Genomic DNA, 12742 nt, shown 5'->3' with positions numbered 1-12742 from the left:
CTTTCCTTTCTCCCTTTCTTTCTTTCTCGGCTGCAATCTCTTCTCCCTTTCTTCTGCAATCTCTTCTCCCTTTCTTTCTTTCTTTTATAACCGGCTGCCTCAATTATTTCACCAATAATTGTACAATTGCAGCTATGATAGCATCAGCTGATTTCACGCAGCAATGGTTCAATTATTGTACCAATAATTCACGGCTCAAATGGTTCACATGCATGCATTGGCTCAAATGGTTCACATGCATGCATTGGGAGCTGTAGGCATGCAGCGGGGAGCACGTGAAGGAATCTATGTGGCTGCATGTGCATGGACGATGGGAATGTCGCCGGGACTACATGGCGACCTACAAGGTCGCCGGGACTACATGGCGACCTACAAGGTCGCCTAGGCTGCATGGCGACCTCTCTATTCCTGCATGCTCCCCATTGGCTCGTATGGCTCGTATATGGCTCGTATGTCACCTGGATTGCATGGCGTCCTACAAGATCGCCTGGATTGCATGGCGTCCTATGGCGATCACTGTTGAATTCACCCCATTCTAGCAATTAATCTGGGATGTGCACCATATCGTGAAAAAAAAAATTCGAGAACATTATCTCGTGAATTCACCCTACTAAATATTGAAGCTAAAAATTTTAAAATCAGAATTAAATTCACATAATATGTAAACTTGGAGGATTAAATTTTTATTTTAAGAAACAATCACGTTCTCTATTATTATTTTTTCGATAAAAATATATTAAAAAGTAAATTTCATAAGTCGAATGTTAACTTGCATAAAGCCCCACCCGGTTACCGTGTAGCAACACAGGGCATTCCAAAACCATGAGATTCCCCAGAGTTTCAAATAGAATTACATTGCAGTTGGCTAGTTTTTCTCACTGGCTTTGTTCATAGTACAATAAGTCAGAACCAAATAACGTCTACGACGGATAAAACGGAACATACTCAAGCTGCAACCGGAACCTTGAGCTCTAAGAAATCTTTCAAAACATTTTGAAAATGCCTCAACTGAGTATTATACAAATCCCTCTTATCGTCACAAGATGAGCATCTGCTTAATCATCTAAAGAGTAATGGCACCAGATGAATGGCTCCCAAAGCTTCCAGGTAACGGAAAAATGCAACATATTATGTTCTTCCAAGCCGACAACGGCCTTAGAACATCTCTCGACAACTTACACCAGATCATGGACGAAACCTCCATTAAAGAACCTCGTGAGCCTTCCCGTAATACCTGTTTATGAAAGGAGACTGCAAGAAAGAATCACAGAACCACAAAAGCAAATTTCAGAAATGTCAAACTGTTATATTCTAAATAAATTTAGGAATGGGAATGCATTATGTCTCGCTGACTATGAAGATAAAAAGAACGTGAAGACAAAGTGACGTTTGTTAAGAACACAAAGCAATAAGTGGCATGAATATTAAATGAAAATAATCAAGCAACATGTGCATTATAAGCAACATCATGGACTAGAGTTACAACCCATATGTTACTTGGACTCAGGTATATAGGTGCATTTAACTTTTTTCCTAGATTTTCTATGCATTTGGAGGTCATGTCACCATACCTATATACCCGAGTCCAAGTAACATAGAAATCGAACTGAAGGAGGTACAACCCCCTATGTTACTTGAACTAAAGGAATTCAGAGGAAAGAAAGTCAAAGATTGAGGGAGAGAAAATATGGCAAGAAACAGGAGTATGTAATCCATTTGATTTCCCAGAGAAAAATATAAAACAATGCTAATAGAAAATATAGTCAAACAAATTTTAAAGATGCTACAGCATATTTAATAAACCATACTGTTAAGTCCATTCAGTCAAAATAATCATTACTCGTGAAACAAAATAACAAAATAAATAATTACACCATAAGAAAATCATAAAATCTTACCTTCACATTTGATACGTCAGGTGTATCCGGAGTTTGAACAGGGTAGAACTTGTAAAATCTCATGTTCTCAAATGCTGCTTTAGTTTCCTCACTCATTTCTTCAAGGGCCTTTTTGCGAGCTTCTCTTGCCTGCAGCAATGAATTGGTTGAATTAATCAGCCTAAACAACTATATATTTACAAGTCAAGATGCAATGTTGTTGACAATATACCTGCCGATTAGCTTTCTTTGCTTCTCTAACTTTCTCTTTAACAAACTCCTAAAAAAATCAAAGGCATGTCAGGCTGAAAAGTAGTTATAAATACATGAATCCACAAATAACCGGTAGATATTCAAATAAACTTCACCTTAAAGGCATCCTTTTGATCTTTATCTAATTCATCTTCCTCAATCAGTTTATCAGTGAACTCCTGCAAATTGGTTGATATAACACAAATTCCCATGATGAGTAAATAACATCCAAAGACTGAAGTCTAAGGGAAGGAACTAAAATTGAAAACAAATTCCAAGCTACCTGTTCACATAAGTCAAACATCATAAAAATCATGCAACTTAGACTGTAACATAAAAATGAAAATAGTTGAAGGCTTACATCAATTTCATCCAAATCCCAATCAAATTCACAAAATACCTGCAGGACCAGAAAAGATGCATCAATTTACATAACACTTTGCAGATAGCTGCCTCGTTTATCCATTTGAAAATGGATACAAGCAGTAAATCAAAAAGTACCTAGACACTAAAGCACAACTAAGTCTAGAAAAAGCACGTCTCCCAATCACAGCACTTTATTAAGGTGCAAGGCACAGCTCAAATAAGCTCCCTTTTTGTTTTCAACTATTTTCCTTTAATAAGTAATATATTTTTATTTGATGGAGACAGGACAGTTCACGATTAATAAGAAAAGGATGATGTCTGTAAGTTAAGGAAATTCAGCACTAGAGTAATGATGCTTACTGATGCTTGATCTTTGCATCAGGAAAAGGAAAAATTAACTTCTAACATTTATTAGTGCATCTATACAGGTGTAAAAGATGCACCAGAACATGTGGAAACCTCAGCCTCCATAAGGTTTGAACCTCAAACTTCTAACCATCAGAGAATCACAGAGACAATACACAAGTACACATGCAAACATTACATGCTAATAATCAATTTAGCAATTAGGCTTTTACTGACTCAAGGGAGAACACCTATATTTGAGCCTTGAACCTTAACATAGAGGCTCCAACTACAGTTAAGGTAACAGTTCATTTATTAAAGCATGACAAGTTTAAAACCCCAAAATCAACTCCATCCACCCATTGATATCCAAAGTGTCCAGTGTTTGTCATAATTAATTTCCTCAGAAGATACAGAAACTTTACTGGCTTTGGTTCTGCTGGAAAAATTATTTGAACCTCAGTGCTTTGTTCAAGCTCGTCTTCCTTCAAAGGCTGATAGAAATCTGTCAATAGGGGTATGCCAAACAACATAGTAATAAATGTAAGTTCTTTTTCCTCACTTTTTTCTTATTGTTTTTTCATATTTTACAGAATATAAAATCCAGAATATCTAGAGAACTTACAAGGCAAACAATACTCATACTTCTTGAGACGATCTATTTTCATTTGTTTCAAAGCAACCCTGCAGCAGGAATATCAAATACAAAATATTAACCAAAATACATGCTTGCATTAGGAATACAGATATACTCCGCATTCAGGGAGAGAATAGATACGATCCAGATAAAGAAATGTACATCCATAAGCTTGCTCAAAATGATTTTTCAATCTATGCAACACAAAAATTTATAGGCAAAAATAAGTATCAAATGATCACCTTGGCTCATATGTGAGTGGACATATTATACAACGAAATTTCAGTAGGAAACCACACATCTACAAAGATCCAAAAATTAGAAACATGCGTTGATAAGAAAGAGCTGAAGCTGAAGCCTCTATGGATGACCACATCCACAAGCTCTGTTATACTATTATTTTCAACAAGCATAAGCACTTCATTTGATGAACTGTTTGCAAAAAAATAAGCAAAACTCATCCCAATACACATTATACTTGAACCCACCCCCTCTTTTCTTTTTACCCTGGGGGACCAATACACAATATACAAGTGTAAGTCAATATAGCAATTTCTTCAGAGAGAACCAAGCAAAGCATAAGTGACCCAAGTTAACAATCTCATACTGAAATAGTTGAAATAAAGACGCAAATGATTGATTTACTTTTGTTGACAATCTCATGCTAAAGAAAAGGTAAAAAGATCGTTAACAACAATTATAAGCATTAGTGTGCACAACTATACCTTCTTTGAGTGCAACTTAAGATGAATATCCGAGATTTCAGTCTATCAACTTGGCTGTCTCTGTAGAGGAATCAAAATGTACAACCACCTCAAAGTTTGGGTTTAGGTCAAGTCACTCAAAAGTAAAAAGAACAAAAAAGAGAGAACATTTATATTTATCACCTTGACAGCGTGGAAATCATATAGATGAATTAAATTAAATAACTCTTTTACATAAACTTTAAATATGATTTAAAAATATCAAAACTCTGTACCTATTCTCAAGTGCGATGTATGGAACCCAATCCATTTTCATTTGTTTCATAGGAACAATCTCTTCAGCTTCTCTCTGCACTGAGTTAATCCCAATCTTATCTGAAGGTGGGAAAGGAGAGGCAACCTGAAAAGAACCAGCAAAAGCCAAACAATATTCAGCAAGAAAATACAACGAAATTGCAGTGGAAACAACTACTTTGAGAAAATTAACCTCATAAACATAAAATATAGTGTCGTTGCAGTCATGGAAAATAACAAATCACTGCTAAAACAACAGGAATCTGTGCTTATTAATATAAAAGAAAACTAAATTGGAGTATTTTAACTCCCAACATTCTAGACATGATAAAAAAATCATATGGAAAATGAACCATCCCATAACATGTAGTTTAAGAAGGTCATCAAAAGCCTAATGTCTAACAAAATCATGTCCACATGTATAGAGGTGAAGCGAGAAAACCATTTATCCAAGAGGCAAAAGCCTGAAGTTCTGAGATTCTAAGCTTGAAAGCTGCACCTCAAAGGAACAGCCCTACTGTTCCGTCAAAGGAAAATGTTTAAATGAGATGAGCAAACTGAATACATAACTTCAAAGCAACATAAAGTTACTATTGAATAAGCCTTCAGCATAAAAGACGCTGCAATCATTTTGTCCATTTATCACAAGATAAAGAAGAAGCATCCCTTGAATTGACATAACATGAAAAACATTAAAAGCACTTTACAACCATGCCGGACAACTTACAGCCACAACCACAGGAATACAGATGACTTTGTTTTCTCCCTTGTAAGGGACCAATTGAGCTGCACAAACAGTAAAAGAACAAAATTAATGAAGTGTAATGGATGAATAAAAAGGACAAGTCATAAGAAATTGAAACTTCAGCATTCAAAAAAGAAGCTTAGTGGAACTTAGCAAAAGTTTTAAAAACTGCGAACAAGCTTTCTTTCTTTTTAAGAAAATGAAAAGTAAATAAAAATAGAATAAATAATGCAGAGGCAATGGCATTAAAAAAAAAAACACCCCCACCCAAAGAGAAAATGAAAATTTCTATATAAAGGTGCAAAATACTAGGACCAAAGCCATGAACTACTTACGCTCTGTGCAACCAAAAATATAAACTTTCTTTCCATATAGCTTCCCCCCCTCTTCAAATGCATCCTGACCAGAAACAGAACAGTAAAAAAAATCCCGTTGGCCGTTAGCTCTAAATGAGGAAAACAAAAGAAGCAAGCAAGCAACTGAAGATGACAACAGAGAAAGCGGGTAAAAAAAGCAGGTTTTTTCAACTGACTTCTAGATTTGAAAAGTTCCAGTTGTATTGGTAAACAGTGTCCAACTGATCCCACTGCGACAACAAAAGAAAAACGAAATGGTAAGCAATAGAACTTAAATTCATCAAAAAGACAAACCAAAAAAAATATTCAAACAAGCCAAACTCAAAATTCCAACCTCTGTTCCAACAGGAAATGCTTCTTTCCATAAATCCTCCTGCAAAATGCAAATTGCCAATTTCCATTAAAAAGCACACAAAGTTATAGCAAGACATATCCTCACTAATCATCTCAAATAGATAATTATTTTAAGCTCTAATTTGCATCCATTTCAGCTTTAATCTTCACACAAGGAGTCGAGCGTATAACAATTTAAATTTGTAAACGCTGCGTAATCCAGAATTAACAGTTCAAAATTCAAATCTGGAAAGGTCAACGGATAACCTAAACCTTTTAACGTCACATTTGTTCAGATATTAAATAAACCTAAACACTAAAGTCAATAAATAAACTCCTGAAGGAAATCCAATTTAAAAAAATGAAAACAAATTCAAAACTTGACCTTAATAAATGAAAATAATAAAAACAAGGCAAAGAAATCTTATACCAAGTTACGCTTATCTTCAAAGTACTCAGGCTCAGATTGAGGCTTGGAGATCTTAGCACGCTTAGCTTTGGGAGCAGGTTTATGGTTCCCATTTTGATTCTCTTGCGAAGATTTTACTTGCGCATCCTCTTGTTTCTTAGAGGCGGCATTTCTCTTTGCTCCTTTCCTCATTTGGTTTTTATCAAAATAGAACAACCGAAACAACAAAGTAAGAATAAATTCAATGGCGATGGCAAAGAAGATTCGGATGAGTGCTTAAATAATACGAGGAAGAAGGAGCTTTCTGGATTTTATGTGTGTGTGTTTGAGCGTCAATCCAACGCGGCGTTGGGCTACCAAATTTTGAGGGTTTTATTTAGGAGAGGGGGATAGGCGGGCGGGGAGATGGTAATTAAAATTCAAGGGGCGATATTGAACTGTTTTAAAATTCAAGGGGCGAAATTGAAAGAATACAAATTCATAGCGTTTGGTCATTTTTCTTTCTTTCTTTGGTATGATATCAGTATTTTTTTTTTTTTTGGTTATTAGGGATTCGGGGCAAAAATTCTCATATAATGCTACAGGTAATTTTTAATTCCTAAATTAAAGTGTTCATCCGATTAATTCCTCAAATGGGGTATTTTCTACAGTAAATTTGGGATATCTCGGCGTCTTCAGGGTTAACCAATTTTTTAGTGGGATCTCCCGGCGTCTTCAGGGTGTTGGATTATTTGTATTTTCTACGGTAGATTTAGGATTTCTCGACGTCTTCAGGGTGAACCAGATTTTTTTTACTCCTTGCTTGGATCTCTAGGCGTCTTTAGTTGAAATCCATGAAAAAATTTGGCTTTTTTACACAAATATCACCTTAACATAAATTAATTACTTGTTAGGCACTGTTTAAGAATATTTTACAGATCAAGCAAATTTTTAAATAATTTCTATAAAATTAATCATATTTTGTTAGTATTTTATTTAATTATTATATTATTTAATTTTTTATTATTTTATTTAATTATTTTATTTTTTTACAGTTATAAAATAGAAAGTGGTCCTTGAATAATTATATTCGGATTTCTCGGCTTTTAAACTTTTCTCTCGACTATAAATACGCTCTCAACACGTGGATATCTATACTGAAGCAACGACATTCTTCTAGTTTAGAGGATTGATGTGAATGTTTACAGGTTGAGAGCGTATTTACAGCCGAGAGAAAAGTTTAAAAGCCGAGAAATACGAATATAATTATTCAATGACCACTTTCCAATTTATAACTGTAAAAAAAATAAAATAATTAAATAAAATAATAAAAAATTAAATAATATAAAATAATTAATACAAAAATATGATTAAATTTATAGAAAGTATTTAAAAATTTGTTAGATCCGTAAAATATTCTTAAACAATGCTTAACAAGTAATTAATTTATGTTAAGGTGATATTTGTGTAAAAAAGCCAAATTTTTTTAATGAATTCCACTAAAGACGCCTAGAGATCCCAATAAATAATCTAAAAATCTGATTAACCCTGAAGACGCCGAGAGATCCCAAATTTACTGTAGAAAACACCCTATTTGAAGAATTAATCGGATGAACACTTTAGTTTGGGAATTAAAAATTCCCTGTAGTATTATATGGGAACTTTTGCCAGGGATTCGGACTGAGCCATCCATTTAGCTTGGTTACTAGTAGGGGTGTAACCGAGCCGAGTCGAGCTCGAGTATTGTTGAGCTCGACTCGACTCGAAAACTCTAAAATTGAGCTCGACTCGACTTGAAAACTCGCGAGTTTAAAATTTTCAAGCTCGACTCGAACTCGAAATCCTGAACTGAAGCTCGTGAGCAGCTCGAAAATGCTTGAAATAAAGAAAAAAATTCTTAAACTTAACTCGATTGAAACCTTAAACTCGAACCTAAACCTTAAATATATGAAAATCTTAATGTATTCTCTTTAAAAAAATCAATACATAAATATTAATTTTTTAATAATTTTTTTAAAAAAATATAATCTTATATATTATATTTTCGATCTGCTCACGAGCTTTTCGAGTCGAGTATCAAGTAGCTCGTTTCGGCTCGTTAAGAATTCGAGTCGAGCTCGAGCTCGAGTCGAGTCCATTCGATCCGAGTATTTATCGAGCATTGATCGAGTCGATCTTGAGTAGTTCACGATCTGTCTCGTCTCATTTACGGTCCTAGTTACTAGAGTTTGGCATGAGTGCTTTTTTTATTTAATATATTAACAATATTGGTATTTTGTCTTTTTTAATAATATTTTAATTTCATTAATACTATTGTTATTACAATACTTTAGATATTGTAAGTTTGATGGTATTTAAATACACAATATTTTTTATTTAAGAGTTTAAAATTACAAATAATTTAGATATTATATTTTAAATAAATAATAAATAGTTATTATATTAAAATTGCTCTCTCAAAATTAAAAGGAAAAAAGTAATGTAACTAAAATTTTAGAATGGTGGAATACTGCAGTGCTAACGTCTTACCTTAATCCAATGACAAAACTCTTTTAACACAATTTTACATCCAAAAAGAACCAACAGGGAAAAATCATAAAGACCTCGAATTTTTGTTTTCTTATTAACCAGGCAGCCATACATGTTGTCAACCAATATAACAAAATTTTACAAGAAATACAGCCAATGAAGTTTAAGCAACCATACCAGGTGTAGCAACAACTTGACCTGGTTTCATGGAACAAATGAGATTCAAAACATAGGCGTCGTTGCGAACATAACTTGGGCATTTCGATAACAAATCTTGTGCTTCATTTTGCCTTGCGGCTTTAAGAAACGCCTGGAACACACGAAGAACAACTGACATGGATGGAAACTTTTTCGATGTCATAGACTTGAGGAAAGCGATAGCATCATCACTACTGCCAGACCTCGAAACATACCCAATGAAGGGATCCACAAAGGGTGGGAAACCATCGTTTTTCATCAAACCCAGCAGGCTCAAAGCATCATTAAATCCACCCTGAGTTAATAACTTCCTTATCAATTCCTTGTAGGTGTCATGCCATGGCCTTAACTGATAGTCACTAACATACTTGTGCAGAAGCCTGCAGGCATCCTTTGCTCTTTTCCTACTGCAATAAGAATAGACTAACCATTCGAAGGCATAGCCAGCTTGAGGGACCCCTTCTTTTTCAACCATATTTTTTAAATAAGTTGATGCTGTTTCAAGATCCCCGGCGGCACAACACACTTCGATTAAAGATGCCCATGCCTTGTGATCTAAATTGGTATTTGATGCTTCCACACGATCTATAAACTCAACAGCCTCATCCTTTTTACCGGCACTAGCAAGGCTAAATGTGATTTTAGATTGCAAATTACCACTGGCAATGAACCCGTGTTCCTCCATTACTTCTAGAACCTTGTTGCATACCAACACTAGTCAAAGATTTGATAACTGAATCAGCCATGGAATCTGTCAAGACATTCTCACTCTCCACAAAAGTCCTCACAACTCTTGTAAACAGACGCATGTCTAATTGTTTACTCACCACTAATTTCTTCAGCAGAAAGGTCGAACAACTCAAGGAAGGCTTATGGGAACCAGCCATTGCAAACTCATATAAATCTACAGCTTCTTTGATCATCTTCCTCTTACAAAATTGCTCAAAAACCATTGTAAAAGTCTCCATTTCCATTTCATAACCAAAGCTCCTCAATTCATCAACAACCTTCCAGAACCTATCAATGCAATCTTCCCTCCCCAGAGATCTTGCCATGGCATTATAACTCCGCTCATCATGCTGCACCAAACCACACTCATCGATCCATCGGAAAAATATCAAAGCCTTTGCTGGCTCTGAAGCAAGATTTTCCAATACCCTTTTCACCAAATCATTTGAAAATGTAACATTGAGATCGAGCAACCGCTCCTCAACATCATCACCCCACAACTGGTTCTTAATAATTTTACACACCCTAGAACAAACCTTTTCGATTGAACTGTCAGTAGATCCAGAAGCAAACACCCTTCTCAATTTCTCCAAATCGCTCTCTAACCCTTCTTTCTCGAACTTCAAAGCAATTCTGTCACGCACGGCAGCAGAGATTCCATACCCTTTCTTCTTCATAATATCGACTAAACCCCAAAACTCCTCAACCAATCCATTGACACCCAAAATACCTAACATCCGATTATATGATTTGGAGCTAAGTCTCTCCCCATCAGTCTCCAAAACCCAATTAAAAATCTTCCTTGCCACATCAGGAGTAGACTCGGCATTCCTCAGCACTTTCAAAATCATTTCATGGCTGAAAACAACACCATTTAACTCTAATTCTCTCTTAATATCATCCCTCTCACTAAATCTGGTAAAAATATCAGTTACAGTAGTTACCAAAACAAGATCTGGGTCTTTTTGTTCAACGGCTGCCTCGGATGAGAAACAACAGTGGTTGATGGGAGTGTTGTAATTTAAAATGGATATTCCTTTCATTGTGTTGAAAGGGCTAGTGAAAAGAGAGCGAGGGGATATGTTCTGAAACGAAGAAGTGAGATGAGAAGGAAGAACACAGGGAGGGAGTACCTGGGACATGGTGGAAACTTGGAGAGGAGAACGAGGGTGGTTTCGGAAGAGAAGAAATCTCCATGTCTCATCTTCATCACCATCGTCGGTTGCGATTCTTTCTTTTTCGACTGTGATTTTTGAGGGCCCAAATTAGGGTTTTGGCAGTAAAAAGCACCAAAGGGACGACGGCGAAAGATCAGGGTATTAGTGGATGATTAATAAAAAAAATCCATTTGATATATAATGATATTAATTTTATTAATTATTATATTAACTGCTTGTTTTTTTAATAGAAATTCGTTATTTTTATTAAAAAATATAAAATATTCAAAATTACAATAAAGTTTTTCAAATATAATCGTAAATCTAAAATATAATTATGACATTTTTCTATTATTATTGAGACAAATCACATAAGGACCAAAGAAAGAAAATATTAAAAAATCTAACCAAAAAGCTCAAAACAAAATAAAGATATGAACAAATCTGACTGCATCGACAAACGAACAAGAAAAGGGGATGGAGCTACTGAAAGACCACCGACAAATCGTAAATCATAGTCGAGATACATGAGAAAACTATTCACGAACACAAAACGTGGATCCAAATTAATCTAAGAGTCCAAAGCAAGAAATATCATGTTAACAAATAAGCGCCATCTTGATCAGCCGTGACGATGTCAAATCCAACCATAAGAAAAAATGATAAACGAAAACAACGTCAAAAAAACTGCAAGCTATCAAAAGATAGAGAAAAACGTGCCACAAAATAATATATAAACGTGTCATAAATACAAAGAATATGTCACAAAAAAGACATAATTATTCTTATTAAAAAAACTGAAAAAAACAAAGAAAAAAGATAAACGACGGGCGGCAACCAGCATCAAACTCGATGTGGCCGCCGACAAAATAAAACTAAAGAAGAAAATGTTGAATTAATTAATAAAATTGACACAAATTGTAAAGAAAAAATGAGAGAGAGAATAAGAGGAAGAAAATGACTATATTAATAAAACTAATTCAATTGATATTATTTAAATAATTTAATTAATAAAACTAATGATTAAAAAGAAAAATTTCTATAATTAATTAAATATAATATTTTAATAATTTTCAAATAAATAAAACATAATATATGTTTTAAAATCTTCAATCATTTAATTCGTACAATTAAATACAACATTTTTGGAAATAATAATGGTAAATTACATATTTAGTCAATTAACTATTTTTAACACTCAGCTATTTTTTCTTTCGAAATCACATTAAACTTAAAATTTTGTTTTATTTTGTTCACCCAATTCGATTCAATTTCTATTTTAAAATTTATAACATATAACAATTCATTTATATCACATACAATATTTTTTATTTGTGTCCATGGAAGATATTACAAATTATAACTGGTGTATCAGACGTTTATTGAAACTCAAGGCATATGCAATTCCTATTTTAGCTACAAGTTCACAAAAGACAAATGACTTTTGGAAAGAACTTTGGGAAAAATGAGCTAAAGTCTTATGGAACAAATTGATATGGTTTCCACTACACATTCCAAAACATAGCATGATTACATGGATGACGCTTCTTGACAGACTCCCAACTAAAGATAGGCTTATTAGAATGGGAATCAACACTGACAGCTCATGTATATTATACAATAAGGCCACAGAGAGTAGGGACCACCTGTTTAGCGAATGCCCTCATGTAGTTTCCTTGTAGAATGATATCCTAATCCTCTCTGACTTATGCACTCCTCCTTTATGATAGGTTAGCATGTTAAACTGGGGTTGTAGTACTTGGAAAGGTAAGTACATCCTCACTACTATCTTGAAACTTGTTTGATGCGCTTTAATCTATTCATTGTGGGAG

General features: G+C 34.4%; 1 protein-coding gene and 1 pseudogene across 1 annotated transcript; both read right to left on the bottom strand.

Moving 5' to 3' along the window:
• Positions 1 to 796: 796 nt before the first annotated feature.
• Positions 797 to 6650, bottom strand: LOC120138134 (protein HEAT INTOLERANT 4-like). The gene is made up of 14 exons (XM_039153720.1): positions 6340 to 6650; positions 5911 to 5949; positions 5753 to 5806; positions 5556 to 5619; positions 5203 to 5261; positions 4457 to 4581; positions 4203 to 4262; positions 3466 to 3524; positions 3266 to 3345; positions 2491 to 2529; positions 2246 to 2308; positions 2110 to 2157; positions 1899 to 2027; positions 797 to 1251 (listed from the first exon to the last, which is right to left on the bottom strand). Exons 1-14 carry the CDS (start codon positions 6508 to 6510, stop codon positions 1204 to 1206), a joined length of 1038 nt encoding a protein of 345 aa, XP_039009651.1. The 5' UTR covers positions 6511 to 6650; the 3' UTR covers positions 797 to 1203.
• Positions 6651 to 8906: 2256 nt separating this feature from the next.
• On the bottom strand, positions 8907 to 11006 carry LOC120138231 (annotated as a pseudogene).
• Between the last annotated feature and the right edge of the window lie 1736 nt (positions 11007 to 12742).

This window comes from Hibiscus syriacus, unplaced genomic scaffold (assembly GCF_006381635.1).
Source record: "Hibiscus syriacus cultivar Baekdansim isolate YM2019G1 unplaced genomic scaffold, ASM638163v2 tig00110678_pilon, whole genome shotgun sequence".
Taxonomy (NCBI): Eukaryota; Viridiplantae; Streptophyta; class Magnoliopsida; order Malvales; family Malvaceae; genus Hibiscus; species Hibiscus syriacus.
The sequence above is the reverse complement of the archived record's forward strand: the minus strand, read 5'-3'. Positions and strand labels throughout refer to the sequence as shown.